Source organism: Hyalella azteca, unplaced genomic scaffold, assembly GCF_000764305.2.
Source record: "Hyalella azteca isolate HAZT.00-mixed unplaced genomic scaffold, Hazt_2.0.2 contig14952, whole genome shotgun sequence".
NCBI lineage: Eukaryota > Metazoa > Arthropoda > Malacostraca > Amphipoda > Hyalellidae > Hyalella > Hyalella azteca.
The window spans coordinates 13,873-38,406 of NW_025944818.1; the positions used below are offsets into that span (position 1 = coordinate 13,873).

At 39.0% G+C, this 24,534-nt stretch overlaps 1 protein-coding gene and 1 long non-coding RNA gene across 2 annotated transcripts; both read right to left on the bottom strand.

Annotated features, from left to right (window-relative positions):
• Positions 1-13,195: 13,195 nt before the first annotated feature.
• Positions 13,196-15,657, bottom strand: LOC125179089. The gene is made up of 3 exons (XM_047884243.1): positions 15,600-15,657; positions 14,759-14,920; positions 13,196-13,776 (listed from the first exon to the last, which is right to left on the bottom strand). Exons 2-3 carry the CDS (start codon positions 14,850-14,852, stop codon positions 13,547-13,549), a joined length of 324 nt encoding a protein of 107 aa, XP_047740199.1. The 5' UTR covers positions 14,853-14,920; positions 15,600-15,657; the 3' UTR covers positions 13,196-13,546.
• Positions 15,658-15,680: 23 nt separating this feature from the next.
• Positions 15,681-24,510, bottom strand: LOC125179090. The gene is made up of 3 exons (XR_007157141.1): positions 23,895-24,510; positions 17,521-17,659; positions 15,681-15,743 (listed from the first exon to the last, which is right to left on the bottom strand). It is a non-coding gene; the product is annotated as an uncharacterized LOC125179090 (long non-coding RNA).
• Positions 24,511-24,534: the final 24 nt, after the last annotated feature.

The window sequence follows — 24,534 nt, forward strand, 5'->3', positions numbered from 1 at the left end:
CCTATACCCTAGAAATTGTAAATACGTAGATTGGCCTTTCACATCATGTTAATTTCCGTTTTCTTTTATTAAGGTATTAATCTTCATTGTGAATTTTAGTTTCCTTGTTGATTCTGCTTGTCTGATAGGATCTTGAACTGACGATGGAGTTGGACCCAGAAATGTTTTCACATTTAAAGAAACGGTAAATTTTCTGGCCATTTTATTTGCTTTTAAATTCTTAAGTCGTTCACTAATCTAAATTTTCTTGCAAAGAACAGGGTAATTGTAAAATTGCACCTGCTTGGACTTCCAGAGGTTGTATGCATGGTCCATCAAGACAATTGGTCCATAACCTGTATATGGGTTGTTGATGAACGTAGTTCCGTCCACAAACACACCCGATGCGGTAACTTCTGCTCCGTTGCTCCAGACGAACTTGCTGCCGGTCAGAGTTGCCGGAGTCAGCACAACCTCCGACCATAATAGAACTGGAGCCATGCAAACAAATTGATATCAATCAATTACTGCATGAAATATTCCAAATTGTTTATGGCTCAAAGTAACACACAGACATGCTTTATATTAATCAGAATGGTTATTAATAGTTGATAATTATCAGCCTTTGACAAGTTACAGAAATGCACTGCCTGTTCAACACAGGGTCATGAAGATAAGCACAACACAGATCGTAGTGGTCAACAGGGCCATGAAGGTAAGTATAACACAGATCGTAGCGATCAACAGGGCAATGAAGGTAAGCATAACACAGATCGTATATAGTGGTCAACAGGGAAGTGGTCAACAGGGTCATGAAGGTAAGCATATAGCACAGACCGTAGTGGTCAACAGGGTCATGAAGGCAAGCATAACACAGATCGTAGTGGTCAATAGGGTCATGAAGGTAAGCGTAACACAGATCGTAGTGGTCAATAGGGTCATGAAGGTAAGCATAACACAGATCGTAGTGATCAATAGGATCTTGAAAGTAAGTATCAATGAAGATTTATCAGGGTATTTAGCGACGTATGTGGCCAGTTGACGTTAAACCCACTTGAGCCTCTGAAGCCAAGACGATATTTAATTAGCAAGATGAGCCTAAAGGTCCAAGATGACAATTTTATGTTTTTATCATGGCTGGCTGCGTGTGTGGTGCTCGGGTGGTTGTGCTCGACATTTACCAAACATAACCTTCTCAGGCTGACGCAGAGTTTCTCGGTAGTTTTTGTTATGCTTTCAAGTCTCGTAGACTCACACATTAAAACAACTGATAAATACATAACAGAGCAACACTTATTTACAGTACATATGCCATCTAATTAACCCATTCTACTCGTCCTTCCACTTATCACCCACCTGACTTAGGGTGTGTGAGACTACCTGTTAAAATAGATAGTTCGGTATTTCAGGCATACGGGGTTTTAATCGTACCATACGCCAGACAGACTTACCAACAAACAAACTAATGACTTATTTTAAAACATAGTACAGATATATCGTACAGGTTTCTTGATAATCCTCACGTACCGACATTCGCTTTGACATTTGCCAAGTCGGCCGCTGTCAGGATGTCACCAGGAACTCCGCCACTTTTCTGGCACAGAGATGACATCGATGACATCGAAAGATCGGTTGTGGTATCGCTGGTTTTGTAGAACGTGAACACTGGTTGAGTAGTAGTCGGTGTAGAAGTTGGTGTAGTAGTCGGTGTAGTAGTCGGTGTAGTAGTCGGTGTAGTAGTCGGTGTAGTAGTCGGTGTAGTAGTAATAGCAGTTGTGCTCGCAGTTGTACCCGTGGTTGTAACCGTTGTATTCTCGACGTCAATGTACTCCACATTGACGTCAGGTACGGACGTCGTTGTGGTTGTGCTTGATGCGGGCAAAGCTGGAAAATGAAAATCTTCCAATTGAATCAGGATTTTTTTCGGCTCTTGTGCTCCTCTTCAATGTTTTATCTTACGGTTTTCTTCTTAAAATAAATAATCAACACTATCTCGCTATGTAACCTTCCTCCACTGATCCACTTGCATTGCTCATTATTTCACTACTTCCTAAAATTAATTACCTTAGAACTTAATCATCTAGGAACCCACCTCTTCACCGTACCACTAGCCAATTAACAGGGGACCTTTTATCAAAACTTTTTTATGTATATGTTTTGGTCTGTAGTACACGTAGCGCCCTATTTCTTGTCTGTGATTGGTGGATCTTGCGTGAGAGCTTGAAAAGCTTTCCGAAACTAGCTGACTGAGTTATACAAACTCGTAATTATTTTCAATATGGCAGCTTCAGCAGTCAAGGTCTTACAAATACAAATTAACTTTTTAGGTTTGCTTAAACTTCTTTAATTAAAAACAGTCCTTCTTCAGCGAAATCCCAGTCCGCTTACTCTTCCCTGCATTAATCAGAGTCTGATTATTTAACCGTATACTGGACAATAATTTAACGATACTCAACATTAATCAAAGTCTGATCATTTAACCTTAGCCTGGGGCCGTATTATCAAAACTTCGTAACTTTTTGTACTTCCGACAAAAAGTTACGTGTTTAGTAAGTAAACCCTAATTTTAGCATTATCAAAGCATTCGTACGAAAGACTTAGCTAAAAGTGTATTATCAAAACCATCTGGCCAACTGACCAATCAGAGGCTTTGGATTTGTTTACATTCTGTGAACTTCGATGGCGGGAATCGATGCCTTCGATGGTATCGACTATCGAATGCTGTCTGTCGGTATTGCTCCTTGTTGGCCCAGAAAAAGCCGTTCTAAAATAGTTGTGAACTCTTTTTAATAAACAGCGCGAGTTGAAGAAGAAATCTGTGTACGGAGCTAAAAATTATGGTTGGCAGAGATATAAAGTACCGACTAGAAAGAATGAATGAATTGAATTTTTGAAAATGAATGAAAAATTTTTTGAAAATTTTTGAAAAAAGGAATTGAATTTTTTTCCAATAGCACTGTTTAGCACGATCACATATTTTGATCGTGCAATTGTTACACGATCAAGTAGTAGAGCCATCACAAGTAGAGCCATCATTCTATGCGTGTATAATCCGCGCTGTCGGATTATTGACAAAATTCTATCACAAGTCAAGGTGTTGCTCCTTGCTAGTAAATCAATAGTTTCCTATCGATTCAGCAGACACTAAACTTGTGCGGAACTCCACTTACGACATCTCCGAGCAGGCGTACAGTTACGTTACGTAGCTTCCCGCGCAAATGTTTTGATAATACCACCTCTAGAGTTACGTCATCAAGTCAGCACTTACGCCAAACGTAAGTCGATTTTGCGTACTTACGAAGTTTTGATAATACGGCCCCTGACCTGTAACTTAACGACAACACTAAACATTAATCGAAGTCTGATCATTTAAACCTTATTTCCACCTTAAAACTTAACAACATTCAACATTGATCAAAGTCTGACCGTATTTGAACCCCGTGCTCAACAAAGTCTGACCGTATTTGAAACACGTGCTCAACCAAGTCTGGCCGTATTTGAACCACGTGCTCAACAAAGTCTGACCGTATTTGAACCACGTGCTCAACAAAGTCTGACCGTATTTGAACCACGTGCTCAACAAAGCCTGACCGTATTTGAACCTCGTGCTCAACAAAGTCTGACCGTATTTGAACCACGTGATGCTCTGGTCGTCGCCGCTGTACTCGACGGTGGCAGCGGAGGCCGCTGAGGTGCCGCATTTATCGGGCGACGAGAACGAGACTGCGAGGCACGTCGGCTGCACCGCGCACCGGATTTTACACTCGCCTGCGTTGCGGCAACAGATGTACGTGTTGTTATGGTTTTGTGGGAAGATATTTACCTGATTATGATTAATAACATAACGAGTAAATTTTGCATGAAGGATGAACGCACATTCATAAAAAAAACAGCAAAAATATGAATCCAGCAATTCCACATGGACCTTATTTACTTAATACCCTGCCTTCAACCTCGTAAATTCGATTGAGTTTTGAGAACCTTGCCGTAGAATAATTTATTTTTCTGTTAATTATATATATTTTATTATAAATGAATTCATTATTTTTAAATTTTGTGAGCATGTTTTAAAAATCATTTTTCGAGAAATTAAAAATTTTTTGGAAATTTCCCGATATCAGGCGATCCCTGTCCTGGAGCTCAAGGCTTGCTCATCAGTCGCCCTTTGAGCTTCACATTCACTAGACTTACTTATTTCCATGCAATGAAAAGTAGCATAATTTTTACATGCAGAGGAGGATTTTAACCCTCGTTTACATCTTATCTTAATTCGTAGACACGCATGCTCCCATTTTATTTTAACCAGGGCACTTACTTTCAAAAAAAGTTAAGAGATCGTGAGTTCATCAGCCAATCATTGACGGCCTTTTGAGCAAAATCCACCAATCATAGACAAGAAAATAGAGCGTAAGTACTTACGTTCACTTAGCGAGTTTTGAAAGTATGGCCCCAGAGGTGTTCCAAACTGCTATGCCTTATATACCATCTCTATCCTCTACTCTAGACTCACATGATGAAGCGATGTTGAACTCGCTGTCGAAGTTGGACAGCTTCGTGCTGGCGAGGGTCTCAACGTAGACCGCGGCTCGCACCAGCCCAGCCCGCAGACCAGCAAGCACCAGCAGCTTCAGCAGCCAAAGCTCCATTGCCTGAATTCCATGGCAAATATGTAGAAATTCTATAGATTTTTTGGCAATAATTTTTTCTACGCCCTTAATTTAGTGAAAATTTATATGGTGTCCGGAGAACGGCAGCGTATTATATATATACGAGTTATAAGTGTAACAAATAACCGGAAAAAATTGTAACATTACCGAACAAGGGTTACAAACTCGAACAAAATCGCATCCGGTTGTGTACTCTGCAATTAGTTTGTACTTAAAAACCGGATGCGAAAATAAATGAACTACTTTAACGGACATCAAAAAAAAACGCCAACCTCGCTAGGTTAGGGTTAGAATTAGGATTAGGTGTGTCTAAAACCCTTTTTTACGTCGCTAGAGACCGTTTTACTGGGCTTAGGTCCAGCCAGGTCAAGTTTTTACAATTTATAGAAAACAATAATTAACCGGATAAGTGGACCTTCATATATATATATAAATATATTAACTTATTTACCGCAATATTTGATCAGTTTAATGTACTTCCACCTTACAGGATCATTGAAGAAACAATACTGGTCTGTGTTTGGGTACGAGTCTTCACCCTCGTAATTTCTTCGGCACAATCAATACACGCGTGCCGCAACAAACTTTAAAACTCCAATTCTCACTCAAGGAACTTTACAACACAGTTAATCTCATCGAAGTTTAGACTTAGAAAATAACTAATCTCACCTTGCGTGACAGTGACTCGATGAACTTCTGAGCTTGAGTGACTCAATGAAATTTCGAACTTGAGTGACTTGATGAAGTATCGAGCTTGAATTTATTCGATGAAGTTCCCAACTTGACTGACTCGATGAAGTTCCCAACTTGACTGACTCGATGAAGTTTCGAACTTGAGTTATTCGATGAAGTTCCCAACTTGAGTGACTCGAAGAAATTTTGAACTTGAGCGACTCGATGAAGTTTCGAACTTGAATTATTCGATGAAGTTCCCAACTTGACTGACTCGATGAAGTTCCGAGCTTGAGTTATTCGATGAAGTTCTCAACTTGACTGACACGATGAAGTTCAGAGTTTGAGTTATTCGATGAAGTTCCCAACTTGACTGACTCGATGATGTTCCGAACTTGACTGACTCGATGAAGTTCCCAACTTGACTGACTCGATGAAGTTCCTACTCTCAAGAGTGAGTGTCATCGACTGACGCTTGCGTGGCTGAATTCTCTTTTAAATTACAGTCAATTATATTGTGTGCGCATTGATAATAATTATTTTACGAGCATCGACATGTTGATTACATGTCATGGATGTGTATTCAACAAAGTTTGGTACTGTATTCGGCTGGCCACATCGTCCCTCAAATTCCATTCCAGGTTATGGCGGTCGATGTGAGCCACGTTGATTTTCTTTTAGGCTGGGCCAGGCTTAAATATGCAGTGCGAGATAACCAGTCATGAATTATCAAAAAGGTAATGCCTCAAAATAATGACATTATACTTTTATTATTACTATAAATATTTAGAAGCGAGCGCAAGCAGAAGTTGGAAATTCGTTGAATATTCGAGCAAGGCATAGAAAACATGTCTCAACCATTATTATTAGAGAACAGGACAGCCTGCACGTTCGATCTCATAAACACTGCAGCCATGAACAGTATGCATGTTGTTGTTGTTCTTGAAGTTCAAGTGTAGAAATAGAGCATTCGATAGTTCATGTTGATAATATTCCAACTATAAACGCGTAGAATATGGTTTACAATGTCCTTAAAGTATGGGAACAGTTTTCTCTCATGTCCAAGTATTACATATTGGACATGTTGAGGCGGTCTATAATCTGAGAAGGTCTATTATAACATCGCTGGCATGACTTGAAAAATATGGCGTAGCTACACATCTAGTGCTTCTAAACCTATTCTCGGCCTTTAAACTTCTCATTTAACCATCATTAAACTTTTATTAAACCAATATTAAACCTATTATTGGAAGATTATTCTTGTTGTAGCCGTGCAGTTCTGTTCTGACTTCTCCTGTATAGCTGCCCGTAACTGCCGCTTATTTACTTAGTTTGTTAGCTACTACATGACGAGTATATCTGAATCGAGTTCGTGGTTATTTCCTACGGTTTTAATTTCTCTTATTTCGAATAGACGTTTCAGCGTGAAATAAAAACATGAAGAATTAAAAATTAAAAATTGAATTTATTAAAAGAATTTAAAACATGAAGAGTGTTCGGCCTTGCCAGCAGCACTCAAAAGCTTTAACCTTCTTAACAAAAATAGAGCAAAGAAAATGCAAACAAACTGAGAGCCAGTTTTCTCCCCAGAAAAACATTTTTTATGTAAAATTAATATTATTTGAGTGGAGCAAAGCGTATTAAATTATCAAAGGCTACTTTCAATGCATGCAATACATTCATGGCCCGCCTGTAATATTTTTGAGCCCATCTAAATAATTTTATGCTCTTATTTAAAGTAATATTGTTTTATTTTTGCAAAAAGAATACCGTCAAATTCGATCAAATGTAAACTCTATGCAAGTTTGAATACATTTAGTATATATATATATATAATAAATTTAGTGAATTCAATAAATTTAGTAAATTGAATAAATTGAGTAAATTTAATAGATTTAGTAAATTATATAAATTTAGTGAGTTTAATAAACTTAGTAAATTTAATGAATTTAATAAATTTGATAAATTTAGTAAATTTAATAAATTTAGAAAATTAAATAAATTTAGTAAATTTAATAGATTTAGCAAATTTAATAAATTTAGTAAATTTCATAAATTTAGCAAATTTCATAAATTTAGTAAATTTAATAAGTATAATAAATTCATTTAATTTAGTAAATTTGGTCTGACGCCGCTCAAATGCCGGCAGACCGGCGCACGGTAGTGCCTCTTTTACAGCAAACGCATGAGTCGCAATGGCGGCAGTGAACAACACTCTAAGATACCGATAACGTTTTTAATTGAGATAACATGGAACATTTCTGTTGCTTCACTCGTCCACAAGTATTTTTGCGTTGTCTTTCACAAAGACGAATTTAGAAATTATCGCTGTTCTTTCGACAGCTAAATCTTCAATATCTTTCTGTGATATCTTCATTCAACCTCACGCTTGTAGTCTTACAATCTATGAGCTTAATTTCAATTCTTCTTCCAAAAACCATATTTTGAAAATAATTTCTGTACAGAATTAGTAAATAGATAGAAACCGTGTAAGAATCTGCCTGTCTAGAATCTAAGAAACCGTCACTCATTTCACATATGCAATTTCTGCGATCAAGTGTAGCTTTCTTAGACAAACCGAGGACTCGAGCATTTGTTTAGACGTTCATCTACCTTTTAATGCAACAAGTGCAACTTTCGTAAACTCTTGAACAGACCTTCGTTATCTGGCAAGCAAGTCTTTTGTATTTGGAATGCACTTAAAAATTAATTCGAATTATTCTGCCTATGAATTTTAATTCTACGCAATTTGTCACGAAATAAGTAAAGAAAAAAATCATGCTGTACCTTGTTCTGCATTTATTCAATAGAGATGAACATTGAATTTGAAGTAATGCTGAATATTTTCAATCGCGGTTAGGTTAGGTTCGGTTCGATTAGTTTTGAGTCAGGTTAAATATAGATTAAGCTAAATTTGTTATATAGTCAGATCTAGGTTAGGTTAGGCGAGGTTCTGTTTAGTCAGGTTATATATAGATTAGGCTAGGGTTGTTATATAGTAAGGCTAGTTAGGTTAGGCGAAGTTCTGTTTAGTCAGGTTATATATAGATTAGGCTAGGGTTGTTATATAGTAAGGGCTAGGTTAATTGGGTTAAGCGAAGTTCAGTTTAGTCAGGTTATATATAGATTAGGCTAGGGTTGTTATATAAGGTGCTTGTACACGGGGATAGTGCAGACGGCTAGTATAGATCTGACATGCAGTTGCCAAATGTCTGCCGCTTGGTGTCAATCCCGCAAGGAAGCTTAGACACGAGGCAAGTTTAAGGGGACCGACTACCCTCCGGAAAAACTTCTACAGTTATTATCCGATCATCATGAAACTTCAAATACATACGTAAAATGTAAAAAAATAACATTTTGCTCATATGAATTTTTCGAAAAAATTGATAGAAAACGAGAAATTCATAGAAAACGGCTAAAAAAGGGTACTTTAGAAAATCTATTTCCTCCTACAAATATCATCCTACAATATCGAGACACGTATCATTCGGTTTGTAAAGACCATCCCTATCGATTTGATGAGCACTTTTCTTATTTTCCCCTTAGTTTTTTTTATGCGCGTTTTTCCCATTTTTCTCATTTTTCCACCCTCCCAAAAGGCCAAGACTGACAATACATGTTTGCATGCATAGTCAATAATATGTAAATATTTTTAAGCTGGTCGTAAATAAATGGCATGCGTTACGATGATTACGGAGAAATAATCTTAATTGCGTTTCAAAATATGAAGCAAACGAATGCATAAACAACACAATTCAAACAACAATGCAATCAATGGAGCGTTCATGTCGATATGCAAATTTTCAATCTCTAGTAAAACAAAATCTCTAGCAAAGGAAAAGGGTAATACAATCAAAGTTGGAAATCCATCACTTTAAATCACTCGAATTTCTTATTTAGCAGAAATGTTGATCCGATGCTCATTTCCGTTGAGTAGTAAGACTGTCCTAAAAGACCGTTCCTTACGTTAAAGCTTCGCGGCCGTATTTAACAGAAACCGTACTACAGCGGTCGCCACGCATCCCCGCGGCTGCCTTTCTCAGTACCTGTCTTTATAGCTGTTGTCTCAACTTTGATAAAGATGTCAAATCTCGAAACGTTCAATTTATAACAACCGTTCTTCGGAATGGTGGCTCTGTCTTCCCTAACGATTATGCCTCGTTCGAACTTGCTTGTCGTAAATCTGCTGATGATGTTCGTGACCATACTGCTATTGATGATGACCGTGACCGTACCGCTACTGATGATGACCGTGACCGTACCGCTACTGATGATGACTGTGACCGTACCACTATTGATGATGACCGTGACCGTACCGCTACTGATGATGACCGTGACCGTACCGCTACTGACTATGACCGTGACTGTACCGCTATTGATGATGAGCGTGACCTTAGTGCTATTGATGATTACTGTAGATTTTTTATGTTGTTTTGTCGGAGTGGTAGTGGTATAAATCTCACAGCCTCACACTGTTGTCGGCTGTTAGGTTTAAAACAAAGATGATTGTTTACAATTTGGGTGGGTAGGGAATGGGATGAGGGTGAGCTTTGAGAGGGGAAGAGACATCCTTCCCGCTCGAATTCCTGTGTAGTCTGTGGTTAGGAAAATCCCGCCGACAAATTACCCGCGTAAGCAGTGCTTCTTGGTTAATCCTGCATAAATTCTTTCACGAACTCAATAAACAGGCTCATGTATGTCCGAATTTCTGGAGCTTTGGACCATGCTATGAAGGAATCCCTCTGTTCATGAAGGAATGAAGGAATCAGCCTATAGTCTAAAATGCTCCACCCTATCGTTGCGCATGTTTGCGTGTATACACATCGTAGGAACGTTTGTGTGTGCACTTCGTAGGCTTCGTGGCTTCTCAACCCTCACCTACCCCACTCATCCTCTCCACCGTTGTCCTCAGTTACACAATGCTCGCTGTTGTCTCGAGTCTATACACGCAGTTCTGCTTTGGTAGCGTAGCGCGGACTTCGAAAGTCCGTGAATGCGACTGTAAAATATAATTTGTAGATAGAATTTTTTGTATGTCTTTATTGCTAAACTTTTGACGGTATTTTTACAGCGCACAGTATATGCCGTGACAATTTGGTACGGCAATACCGTATACCACATCCCTCGGCAGCGTTGTTGAGGCAACGATAGCCGGCTGAGATAATAACACAGAAGACGATTGAGGTAGGGGAGGACAATGCCCGAACAATTTGGAGGTAGGGAGGGAATTGGGCTGAGCCTCATGGGGTTGAGCGCAGCAGGCGAATTCCTCAACTCTCGGTTTATTTATCCGTTCCTTCCTCCCCTCTGTTTTGGGGAAATGAGCACGGCCAGTTGGGCCTAGCCAAGAGAAGAGAAAGCTCTCATCTGCCTCCCAAAGTAATCATGTGATTATTTTTTAGGAAATCATTCGATAAGTGAAGAGATCGATGTCAGGAATGTAATTAAATAATTTTATCGACTTACACTATAGTTTTATGGCTTTCTTCAATGTGCGAACGTATTTTTGAGCCAGCCAATATTTGAGTAAGAAACTAAATGATCGTAGTTGCAAATAATCGTGAACAGTCTGAATGATCAGAATAGACCGGTGGACACTGTTCGCAGTGCACTGAATTTCTCCTGTCGGTAGTGAACGGTTTATCTATTAGTGAAAAATAAGCCGCTGTCTGCAGTGAAGATGAGAAATTTTGTGCTAACTCGGGAAATAGAGAGAATTTAAATACATAGTAATGAAAATATTTGCCTCGACGTAACTAAAAAAATCCATGCACAATTAATGTGCAGCTCATACTTCAATATTCTCGCGCACCTTCGGCCACGTCACTACGCTGCCAGACGCTGCCGCTGAAATTTACACTGCTTTCGCCCAGTGTGCCGAGTTTAGAGTTGGAGCGTCACTGAACGGGCCTCTTAAATTCGCCTCGTGTCTAAGCTTCCTTGCGGGATAGACACCAAGCGGCAGACATTTGGCATCGGCACGCAACACCTTAAACTTGCCTCGTGTCTAAGCTTCCTTGCGGGATAGACACCACAGCTTCCTTGCGGGATAGACACCAAGCGGCAGACATTTGGCATCGGCACGGCAACACCTTAAACTTGCCTCGTGTCTAAGCTTCCTTGCGGGATTGACACCAAGCGGCAGACATTTGGCAACTGTCAGATCTACTAGCCGCCTGCACTATCCCCGTGTACAAGCACCTATAGTTAGGGCTAGGTTAGGTTAGGCGAAGTTCTGTTTAGTAAGGTTATATATAGATTAGGCTAGTGTTGTTATATAGTAAGTATAGTAAGGGCTAGGTTAGGTTAGGCAAGGTTGTGTTAGGTAGGATTAGCATGATTAGGTTAGGTTAGGGATGAGCTCTGAAACAAATGATGAGATTCGCGCATTAGTAATTAATTTATTAATAGTTATTTCCTGTTATATGACTTCAGACAGATTACTTGTGATTGACGGTTACACGATTTCAAATAGACTACCAGTGATTACTTGTGAGACTAGTGCAAACTGATTACTAGTGGTTAAATGTCATATTAATTCAAACCGCTTACTAGTGGTTACATATCATATTAATTTAAACTGGTTACTAGTGGTTACATATCATATTAATTCAAACTGATTACTAGTGGTTACATGCCATATTAATTCAAACAGATCACTAGTGGTTACATGTCATATTAATTCAAACTGATTACTAGTGGTTACATATCATATTAATTTAAACTGATTACTAGTGGTTACATATCATATTAATTCAAACTGACTACTAATGGTTGCATGTCATATTAATTTAAACTGGCTACTAGTGGTTACATATCATATTAATTAAAACAGATCACTAGTGGTTACTTGTCATATTAATTCAAACAGATTACTAGTGGTTACATATCATATTAATTCAAACTGATTACTAGTGGTTACATATCATATTAATTCAAACTGACTACTAGTGGTTGCATGTCATGTTAACTTAAACTGGCTACTAGTGGTTAAATATCATATTAATTAAAACAGTTCACTAGTGGTTACATGTCGTATTAATTCAAACAGAATACAAGTGGTTACATATCATAATAATTCAAAATGATTATTTGCGACGACTGGTGAGATTATTTCAAGCAGATCACTAGTGATTGATTGCGATATTAAATGAAATAAATTAACACTGTTTGTATTAATAATTCAAACACAGTGCTAGTGATTGATTGCATTGTATTATTTTTTTCCAACATATTACTACTCATTGATTGTGTTACTAATTCGAACATATTACGTAATATGTTCGTAATAACACAATATTAATGAGTAGTAATATGTTCGAATTAATAACACAATCAATGAGTACTACTACTCAATGATTGTGTTATTAATTCAAACATCTTACTAATGATTTATCGTACTATTTTTCACATAAATAACTCGATTATGCATCTGTGTAATCAATTTTCTCATGCATCATAGTGCATGGTTATCCATACTACATGTTATACAAGACTTATTCACATCTGACCTATTTCACCTCTCAGTGTAACTCGCTGACAACTCTTATATAACGTAGTCAAGACTGGCCCTTCTAGTCACTTCTACGATTAATGCTTTCAACAAAACTCATTCAGTAAGATCACTTGACTGCTTAAGTCGCAAATTCACTAAGAATTTAAAAGTAAAGAAAATAACCATAAAATTTACCATTTCTTTATAAGAGAAAACGATTCAGAGTCCAACTCCATCATCAGTTCAAAATCCCATAAGACAAGCAGGAACCATTAATTAGAAAACTATAATTCGCATTGGAAATAAAAACTAAATTGAAAAAAGAAAAAATAAATAAAAACGAGGTGATAGGCCTAACTATTTACAATTTCAAGGGGACATTCTGCTCCGCCAGCCTAGTATAAAAATTGCGAGACGTCAGCACCGATAAACTAACGACGAATGTATAAAAAGCGGGAGAGTGTCTTTATACGTGAAGAACGTGCTCATTTTAAAGTTATTCGTCAACACGAGGTGCTGATTTACATTCAGAAGGTAATTGGTGAATAAAAATGAATTATTCTTTTGTTCTTGTTTTTTTTTTTTTTTGTTTTAGTTTTCTAATTAATCCTGCTTGTCTTATAGGATCTTGAAGTGACGATGGAGCTGGACTCCTGAACGTTTTCTCATTTGAGGAAATGATAAATTTTCTGGCCATTTTCTTTGCTTTTAAATTCTTAACTCCTACACTAATCTAAATTTTCTTGCAAAGAACAGGGAAAGGGATATATTTTGACACCTGCGTGCACCTCAAGAGCTTGTATGTAGAGTCCATCATTACATATGGTCCATAACCTGTAAAAGCGTCGATGAACGTAGTCCCGTTCTTAAACACTCCAGATGCGGTGACTTCTTCTCCGTTGCTCCAGACGAACTTGCCGCCGGTCAGAGTTGCCGGAGTCAATACTACGGACCATGTGAGATCTGGAGCCATGCAAAAAAATGATTTCAATCAATTACTGCACTAAATATTCCGAATTGTTTATAACATTGAGTAATAAACAGACAGGCCTTATAACTAGTTAGAATGGCTATTAATGGTTATTAATTAGCATCGTTTAACCCGAGTAAGGGTACAAAAACTCATTGCCTGCTTGATTGCGTAAAGCACAGATTGTAGTCAGGGTTGGCAATGATTAAATCAAAATGATTAAATCACGTGATTAAATCACTTGATTTTTTTATAAAAAATCATGATTTTTTTTATTTTTTCGATTTTTTTGATTTTTTTGATTTTTTCATATATTTAAATATATTGAGTGGCAGTCTTTAATTTATATTGAGGTATTGTTATTCNGGTCATGAAGGTGAGCATAACATAGATCGTAGTGGTCAACAGGGTCATGAAGGTGAGCATAACATAGATCGTAGTGGTCTCTAGGGTCATGAAGATAAGCATCAACAAAGAAATATTAGTGTATTGTGAGGAATATGTTGTCAGTTGGTGTCAAACCCAAGTTAGCCTCAAAGTCCACGACGATATTTAATTAGGAAGATGAATCTGAACGTACAAGACGACAATTTAATGTTTTCATCTCTTCTGGCTGCCCGTGTGTTGCTCGGGAGGAATTGTTCTCAGGCTGACCCAGAATTTCTCGGTAGTTTTTGTTATGCTTTCAAATCTCACAGACTCGTACATTAAAACAACTGATAAATTCATAACAGAGCAACACTTATTTTCAATAATATGCCATCTAATGAACCCATTCTATCAGTCTCACCACCTACCACCCGCTTGACATACGGTATGGGTGACTGCCTTCTAAAATAGATAATTTTGCATTCCAAGCATATGGGGTATTAAACGTACCATATGTCAGACAGACTTACAAACAAACAAGCTAATGCCTTATTTTACAACGTAGTACAGATGTGTTATAGAATTTTCTTGGCAATTTTCACGTACCGACGTTCGCTTTGACATTTGCCAAGTCGTCCGCTGTCAGGATGTCACCAGGGACACCGCCACTTCTCTGGCATAGAGAAACCATCGATGACATCGAAAAATTGGTTGTGGTCTCGTTGGTTTTGTAGAATTTGACCACTGTTGTGCTTGATTTGGGCAAAGCTGGAAAATGAAAATCTTCTAGTTTAATTAGAAATTTTTTCCGTTATGTTATGGTTGTCTCAAAACAAATAATCAACACAGTCCCGCTATGCAACTTTCCTCCATTGGTCCACTTGCATTGCTAACCATGTCACTACTTCATCAAGTCCCGACCTTAGAACTTAATCAACCACCAACCCACCTCTTCTCTGTACCACTCAAATTAAGCAATTAACAGGGGACCAACCGTCAAAACTTCTATAAGTAAACGTTGCAGCCTAAGAACACGTAGCGCTCGATTTCTTGTCTGTGATTGGTGGATCTTGCTGGAGAGCTTGAAAAGCTGTTCGAAACTAACTGACGGAGTTACAAACTCGCAAATATTTTCAATAGGGCAGCTTCAGCAATCGAGGTCTGACGAATACAAATTAACCTTTTAGGTTTGCTTAAACTTCTCTAAAAACATTCCTTCTTCAGCGATATACTGGTCCGCTTACACTTCCCTTCACGACACCCTACAATAATCAAAGTCTGACCCTATTTAACCCCGTGCTCAACAAAGTCTGACCGTATTTGAACCAGGTGCTCAACAAAGTCTGACCGTATTTGAACCAGGTGCTCAACAAAGTCTGACCGTATTTGAACCACGTGCTCGGAAAAGTCTGACCGTATTTGAACCACGTGCTCAACAAAGTCTGACCGTATTTGAACCACGTGATGCTCTGGTCCTCGGCGCTGTACTCGACGGTGGCAGCGGAGGCCGCTGAGGTGCCGCATTTATCGGGCGACTTGAACGAGACTGCGAGGCACGTCGGCTGCACCGCGCACCGGATTTTACACTCGCCTGCGTTGCGGCAAAAGATGTACGTGTTGTGATGGTTATGTAGGAAGATATTTACTAATTATGATTAATAGCATAAGAGTAAAATTTCCATGATGGATGAACGCACATTCATAAATGAACAGCCAAAATATGAATCCAACAGTACCACATAAATTTCATTCACTAATACCCTCGGAACTCCTAAAGTCATTTGAGTTTTGAGTATCTCGCCGTAGCTTAATTTACTTTTCTGATAATTAGATATGGTTTAAACATAAGTTAATTAATTATTTTCAAGTTCCGTGGGCATGTTTCGAACTATCAATTTAGAGAAATTACAAAAGTTCCCGTTAGACGGTCAGACGACCTTATAACCTTATGATGAGTTCGGGACTTCCTAGTTCCGAACTTCGGGTTCGCCGCCTTCGTCGTCCTCCGTCTCCGAGTCGTCGCTAGGCAGGTCAACCCGCCCTCGGGTCCCGGATGTAACGTTGGACGTGTTCCGTCTCTTTGCCCTCCTTTGGGCCAGCTGATGCAAGATGCTGTTGCTTGTCTCTTGCTGAGGGTAGTTTCCCATTACTGCACAGTCTGGGATCTTTCTCAACCAATTGTCCAGTCGTCTCTTTTAAGTTGCAAGGGTGAACTCCTCTCCTTTCCTTTGGCAAGGCATTAAAGAGCCTCGGTCCTACCACGGACAGTGTTCCCTCACGAAGAGTCTGTACTCTGGCCGCGGCTCGGTTGTTAAATGGGGGAACCCTGCACGTTCTCCCCCTCCTTTCATTGTAACGTGCCACTATTCTGGAGGTCTGACTCTCTAAATTGGGAGCCAGTCCATTTATCATCTTCCAAGTGTACAGTATGATATACCTTTCTCTTCTTCTCTCCAGTGAGTACAGTTCCAGGTGTTTCAGCCTTCCCCAGTAGTTCAGGTTCAGCTCCCTCATGCCACTATCCTGTACGTGAAGGTCCGCTGCACTGCCTCCAGTTTCCGCACCGCACCCGCCTTGAGTGGCGACCAAAGTTGGCAGCAATACTCAAGATTGGGGAGTAAGAGGGCTCTGAACATTATGATCATTGGTGCTGCTTCTTTTGCTCGAACTTTCCGCCAGATCCATCCGATCTGTTGACGGCTTCGCGCGACTATTTCCTCGATATGGGCATCGAACGTGGCTTCGGTACTCATCAACACTCCGAGATCTCGAACTAGTTGCTTCTCCTCAATTTCTGTTCCATCTGATGCCAAGTAGCGATGTGGCATTCCGATCTCTGTGCGGACTCTGTATCTCATTACTTCGAACTTGGTGCCGTTGAACTGCATATTGTTCACTAGAGCCCAATCGTAGATTGTCGACAAGTCATCCTGTGACCTCTCGCTGTCTAGGTCATCTGTGATCTTCATCAGCACTCTTGCATCGTTCCGTCCGCAAATGTCGATGTGGATGCGTGTATATAAAGCTCCGTGTCAATATCGGCAATGTTGATGAGGAAGAGGATCGGTCCAAGCACTGAGCCCTGCGGAACTCTGCTTTTCACCCTCGCTTCTCTCGATTTCGAACTTCACGTTCCGCAGCTCAATGCTTACTCATCAATCGCCCACTGAGCTTCATATTCACTAGACTTGTTTATTTCCGCGCAATGAAAAGTAGCATAATTTTTATGAGCATAAGAGGATTTTAACCCTCGTTTCCATCTTATCTTTATTCGTAGACATGTATACTCCCATATGCTACTTTAACCAGAAGTGTTCTGAACTGCTATACCTTATATGCCATCTCTTTCCTCTACTCTAGCGGCTCACATGAGGAAGCGACGTTGAACTCGCTGTCGAAGTGGGACAGCTTCGTGCTGGCGAGGGTCTCAACGTAGACCGCGGCTCGCACCAGCCCAGCCCGCAGACCAGCAAGCACCAGCAGCTTCAGCAGCCAAAGCTCCATTGCCTGAATTACATAGGAAATATGTAGAAGTTCCATAAATTTTTTGGCTTGAACTTTTCCAACGCCCTTAATTAAATAAAAATTTATGTGGTGTCCGGAGAACGGCAGCGTATCATATTATGTGCGCTTCTTATCAATTACGCAATCGTTTAAACACTTGCTGAAATTTAGAAAATAGGGTTCCTTTACGTTAGAGAAAAAAACACAGAGAGTCAAAACATATTGATGTTAACGTCAGAAACAGTAAATTGTTTTTTATTGGCAGCCGCGTTATAAATATTGACAAATGAACTTAGTATTCATATTTATGTTGAGTTATATTTGAAGTAATACTAATGTACGGATAAGACGTAGACTGCGAATAAGCTTGACGCACTGCGAGGGTAAAGCCATAAATTAGGCAAGAATGCTAAGCAATTTACTGCCATGTTAAAAGAATTCTAAATGTTCAGCTGGTCGATTACTGCTGAAACTATTTCTTGTTAAGCGGCTTTTTTGTTATAATATGTTACTAAATACCTGAGTATACCTGGTCCGTGACAACTTCGTGGGATATCAAAATCGTTCAAATGTCTCTATACTGCGTATAAAGCCCGAGATCGTTAAAATATTTTGATAAGCTAAAAACTTTTTGAACAATGCGTTTTATAATAACCTGAGTTGAAATGTTTCGATGAGGTGACGTTGTGACATTATTCTCAACCTCCGTTAGCACGCACTTAAAAGACAGTCCAATCTTTCCTAGAAATTTATCAAATTAGTTAAACTGTTTTCACTGTTTTGCAATCGCCGTCAATGGATGTTTTCGTGCAATGGTTGTGTGTAAATGAAAAAAACAGTTCTATTCATGTATATACTTTATATGCTGGTGACTTTTTTAGCATGAAGCGTTCAATTGTTAGCTTGAATGCATAATTTCTTAGAAAGCACTCTATTTCAATGCCCAGGAAAAAATATCGCGATCAATATCAAATGACATCTTCAAAAATTCTTTACCCAACGGAGGTCTGAAATACTTCGAGGTTATATAGCGTGCTCGGGTGGATCATTGATTAAGGCAAAAAAGTTTAAAAAACCTCGATTGCAGGGATTTTATCAGATACAACAAGTCTTGATCAGTCAAGGTAAGCAATTCAACAAGAGATGAATTGCATTTTCAAGTCTACAATTTTGTCTATAGAGAACCAGCAGCACCAAAATCATGCAGCTTAAGTGTAGCTAATAATTTTGGCGTCCACGAACAGCATCAATGAATGTTGAGTTACTATTCAGTTCGATGTTTACCTTTCATTGATCATTATGAGACTTTGATTCATTTGATGGCAGTAGAGCATGTTGATATGAAGCCCTAAATACATTTAATGCACAGCAATAAAGCACAATGACCGGCAGCTGTAATAGCACGTATTATTTGATACGAAATTACACGCAATCAATCATGTCCTGATATTTTCTCACGAATTCTTTGTCTAGCTGGTCACCGTCAGAATCCCTTTTATTACTAATTTCTTATCTGGTCTCCTAGCGCTGGTTTGAGAATTAATATATTCAGTGAGGCCAATGCCACATCAATTTATTTTGTTTTTTCATATTTTATTATATTTTATTATATTATACATATGATATATACAGTATATTGGACCAATAATTCATCCGTCTCCGTAGTGTAGCGTTAGCTATAATGAATAATATGTCTGTCGAACGGCAAAAATATGGCATATTTTTAAGTAGTGGCGTGTCCACACCGTGATTATATAATCAATTTTGCATCACAACTCTTCTATGGGACTGAGAACTGAGCGAAATATATGCGCTATCTGTACTGGAAATTGAAGTTGAGCGTTCAGCCAGAACATGGAACCACCACAACAATAGATCGGAAATATATGCGACAATATTCTATGCTCACGAACTTAGCTGGAGAAGAAACAATTCACATAATATAAATCTAAGGACGTCGTTATTCCATGTTTCTCCCGCCACACAAAAAGCTCTAAAATAGAAATAACTTAGTGAGTTCTAGGCTCATAAATAACAACGACGCCATGTCAGCTTCAGTCGCGACACAAGCTTCAGTCGCGACAAGGATAGAACGGCAAGAAGTTCAGCTCACTCAACTACTAAACAGTGGAACCATGAATAACAACGGACTGCGGAGCAGCGAAGCTGTAATACCTCAATCATAAATTGAATTATTCAGAAAGCTTTTTCATCAGTTTGTTAAAAGCCTTCCACTGTATACGTGCAGAGGCTATTCAAGCACTTATCCGCAAACTGTTTGTTTAAATAAGAGAGAAATTATTTAAATTTAATTTTGGACTGGTTTTATTCCAATTTAATTGCTGATTGGCTGAATAGATTACATTACTGTAAAATAATATTAGAAAATTTGAAGCAGGGGAATTTATTGTACATGATGCATGACGTCATCGTGCCGTATGATTGCTAGAGACCGCACTTGCACAACTCCCTGGAAGCTTAAGTGTACGTAGCGGCCAATTTCTCGTCTGTGATTGGTGGGCTCAGCCTGAAAAGCCGTTAGTGAAAATCTGACGAAGTTACGAACTTGTAACGATTTCTGATAAAATACCGCCTCGAAAATGATCAAGACAAAACCTTATTCAACTTCTCATAAATAACTGCGACGTTAAGAATAAGTTATTAATAAATAATTTTTCATAAATAACTGTGACGTTTGGAATAAGTTATTCATAAATAATTTCTCATAAATAACTGCTCTACGTCATTGGACGCTCCACAAGAACGCCGAGCTAGTGATTGCCATGATCGATAAATGATGAATGTCTATTCATCATTCACAGTGGCCAAATGTGCCATATTATTGCTCACACTATTCATCCATTGTCTAGATGATCTTCCTTGACTTTTATAGTAGCTTGCATTAAGAATATCGTACGAGCCCTCGAGACACACGTCGACAATAATTTCTCTTATTTCTCCTCTAGGAAAATTATTCGTTACAAATGAGTGATGTTAGCAACGTTGATTTACATCACTAACGTCAAGATTGTTCCGTCCAATGTTTAACGGTCTATTCCTAGACTGCCTTAGTCTAATATTTCTCCACTAAATACTGTAGGGCTGTGAGAATACATTCCTAGCCTGCCTTAATCTAATATATTCTCCACGAAATGCAGTTAGACAGTAATTAGTTAGACAGTTAGACAGTTCTCCGTCAATGGAATAAGACGGCTGTTCTCCGTCAATGGAGTGGACGGCTGTTCTCCGTCAATGGAGTAAGCCGGCTGTTTTCCGTCAATGGAGTAAGACGGCTGTTCTCCGTCAATGGAGTAAGACGGCTCTTCTCCGTTAATGGAGTAAGACGGCTGTTTTCCGTCAATGGAGTAAGACGGCTTCTTCTCCGTTAATGGAGTGAGACGACTCCCCTCTAATATTCTTTCAACTCTTATACTGTATATGTACATTTTCAATGAAATATAACAGTTAAATATACATTGCCAACTACTAATAGATGCAGTTGGCCTTTTTCATCTCAATTCATATGCATGCAGGAATGGAATCTGTTGTGAGGGATAGGATTATCGGTCACTTGACTGTTCATCATCTCCTATCAGACTGTCAACATGGTTTTATTGCCGGTAGATCCTGCACCACTAACTTATTATCTACGTTGAGCGATTTGACTCGCCTGCTGGACGAAAGAGAGCCAGTGGATGCATTGTACCTCGATTTTGCCAAAGCATTTGACCGTGTTCCGCATGGGCGGCTGTTGCGTAAAGTGAAGTCTTTGGGAATTGAGGGAAATGTACTCCAATGGACCAGAGATTTTCTAGTAAGTTTAGACGACAACGTGTCAGTATTAACGGAACCGTGTCAGACTGGGCATCAGTGCGCAATGGCGTGCCACAAGGAAGCGTAGTTGGGCCTGTTTTTTCGTTGTTTTTATATACGATCAGCCAAAAATAGTGTGTGTCATCTGCCGATGACAAAAAATTTATAAAACAGTCAATAATGCGTCAAATAAAGTACAATTGCAAGATGATCTTGGTATTTTAGCTAACTGGGATGATACGTGACAGCTGCGTTTTAACGCTAGCAAGTGTAAATAATTTCACCTCGGCAAGAACAACGATCAGCAAGATTACAGTATGAGATGACACGGTTGCAACGAGAGAGTAATGGTTAAAAAGTCTAGCGTGAAAAAAGATTTGGGAGATTAGGTCGACAAAGAGCCTAAGTTTTCTAAGCACATTGAAACGCAAACTAATAAATCCAACGAACTTCTTGGACTGATCTGACGCTCCTACGAGTTCTTGGATGCAGAAGCGACGAAGCTGTTATTTGTAGCTGTCGAGCGCCCGAACCTAGAGTTTGGGAACGTTGTGTAGTCACCGAAACTTGAAAAGGACAAAAAATTAATAGAGAGTGTTCAAAGACGTGCCATAAGGACAATTCCCGGAATGGCAATTCCTATGGAGAAGGATTAAAGATTATGAAGCTTCCAAGCCTCAGTTATCGACGTTTGCGTGGTGACCTCATTGAAGTATGCAGGTATACTCATGGCTTATATAAAGTCTCAGAAGGATTGCCAGAATTTGAAACAAGAACCAACACCAGGGGCCACGGCGCGGCTATAAACTAAAAAAACTGCGCTGTAACTTATCCATGCGACAACATTTCTTCTCGCTTCGTGTCACCGACATGTGGAACAGCCTCCCGGTTATATCGTTGACACACCAAGTATGAACGCGTTCAAGAACAAACTAGACATAGTTATGGAGAAAAATATGCTCAGACATGAAACGCCTAGCACCATATCGAACCTGGTGGAAGTCTAGTAGCAATTTTAAACTATAGTCTGTCTTGAAAAGATCCGGTCAAATGACATGTTTTTAGATCTTCCTTGAACTGGTCACTAAAAGTACAAGAATCGGCGACAGGCCACATCAGGCCTACTCTTCAGTGCCTACATTACTGTGTTATGTTATGTTAATTCAAACATGTTGTTGAGTTTTCCGGAGGGTTACATTGTATGCCTGACTCGTCAGGAATCTGACGTAGAATCAGCATTGTTCAAACGTTGGATTTACGTCGATCAAACGTATATAAACGTTATTTGGCTAGAGGATAACGACGGAGCGTCATCCGAAGCTTTGAGCATCTTACAACGAGGCAAATTTTTGCAACTTTTTTAAAAATTCAAATATCTTATTTTAAATAATTATTAACAGTTGATCCCAGAAGCAATTTAAGGTACTGGATGGAGATTGGGCGGTAATTAAATATAAAATGATTTCTAAGAAACACAAGCCCAAAAGAGAAATCAATAAATCATAAGACTGGGCATGAAAATTGTGTGCGCCTCTGGGCATTTCCGTATGCGCGCATAAATGCCCAGAGTATATAGGGAGTATACTCTGGGCCTTTATGCGCGTATATAGTATAGGGAGTATATGCATACGCGCATTCCGTATGCATATACCCCCTAGCTATAATTACGATCGCCGTACAACTTTCTTTTGCGGAAACTCGTGAATACGAGAACAGGCGCATATCATATGACAATGTCCTGCTTTTTCATGAGTTGTAATAAATTCCTGCAAGCTCATGCCAAATAGTAAATGAGTCTTCGATATTTGGCTGTTTTTTTATAACCCTGACGAAGTTTGGTAGCTCATATGTTAAATACCTTTCAATATCGTCTAAGAATTTGCATGCGTATCTCAGGTATTCTGTTATGTCATCGGTCTCGATAACAGAGGTCGTATGCGATTTTTTGACAGCTGATTATGTCTATAATAATAAATTGACGTTTTACGTAAATTGCGACGAATTATGATTCACATTACTTGTATGCAATTCTCACAAGTACGGCAGTTAGCTATTTATCCTTAGTTGTACGCTCGAAGACCGATACTTATCAAGTTGGTTAGTACAACAAACTATAAATACTTTTAATATTTAACATATTTAAACTCCTCCAGGCAAATGCTCCCGTATAGTTTAGGTTCATATATATGCTATTTTAGTTTATTTGTCACAATATTTAAATGGTTTAGTGTACTTCCACCTTACAGGATCACTGGAGAATCAATACTGGTCTGTGTTTGGGTATGAGTCCTCACTATTATAATTTCTTCAACACAATCAATACATGTGTGTCGCAACAAAATTCAAATATCCAATTAATACACGAGATACTTTACAACGGAGTTATTTTTATCGAATTATAGACTTAGAAATTAACAAATCTCACCTCAAACTTGAGTAACTCGATGAAGCTCCGAGCTTAAGTGACTCGATGAAGTTCTGAACCTGAGTAACTCGATGAAGTTCCGAACTTGAGTGACACGATGAAGTTCCTAACTTGAGTGACTCGATGAAGTTCCGAACTTGAGTGACTCGATGAAGTTCCGAGCTTAAGTGACTCGATGATGTTCTTAACTTGAGTGACTCGATGAAGTTCCGAACTTGAGTGACACGATGAAGTTCCTAACTTGAGTGACTCGATGAAGTTCCGAGCTTAAGTGACTCGATGATGTTCTTAACTTGAGTGACTCGATGAAGTTCCGAACTTGAGTGACACGATGAAGTTCCTAACTTGAGTGACTCGATGAAGTTCCGAGCTTAAGTGACTCGATGATGTTCTTAACTTGAGTGACTCGATGAAGTTCCGAACTTGAGTGACACGATGAAGTTCCTAACTTGAGTGACTCGATGAAGTTCCGAGCTTAAGTGACTCGATGATGTTCTTAACTTGAGTGACTCGATGAAGTTCCGAACTTGAGTGACACGATGAAGTTCCTAACTTGAGTGACTCGATGAAGTTCCGAGCTTAAGTGACTCGATGATGTTCTTAACTTGAGTGACTCGATGAAGTTCCGAGCTTAAGTGAC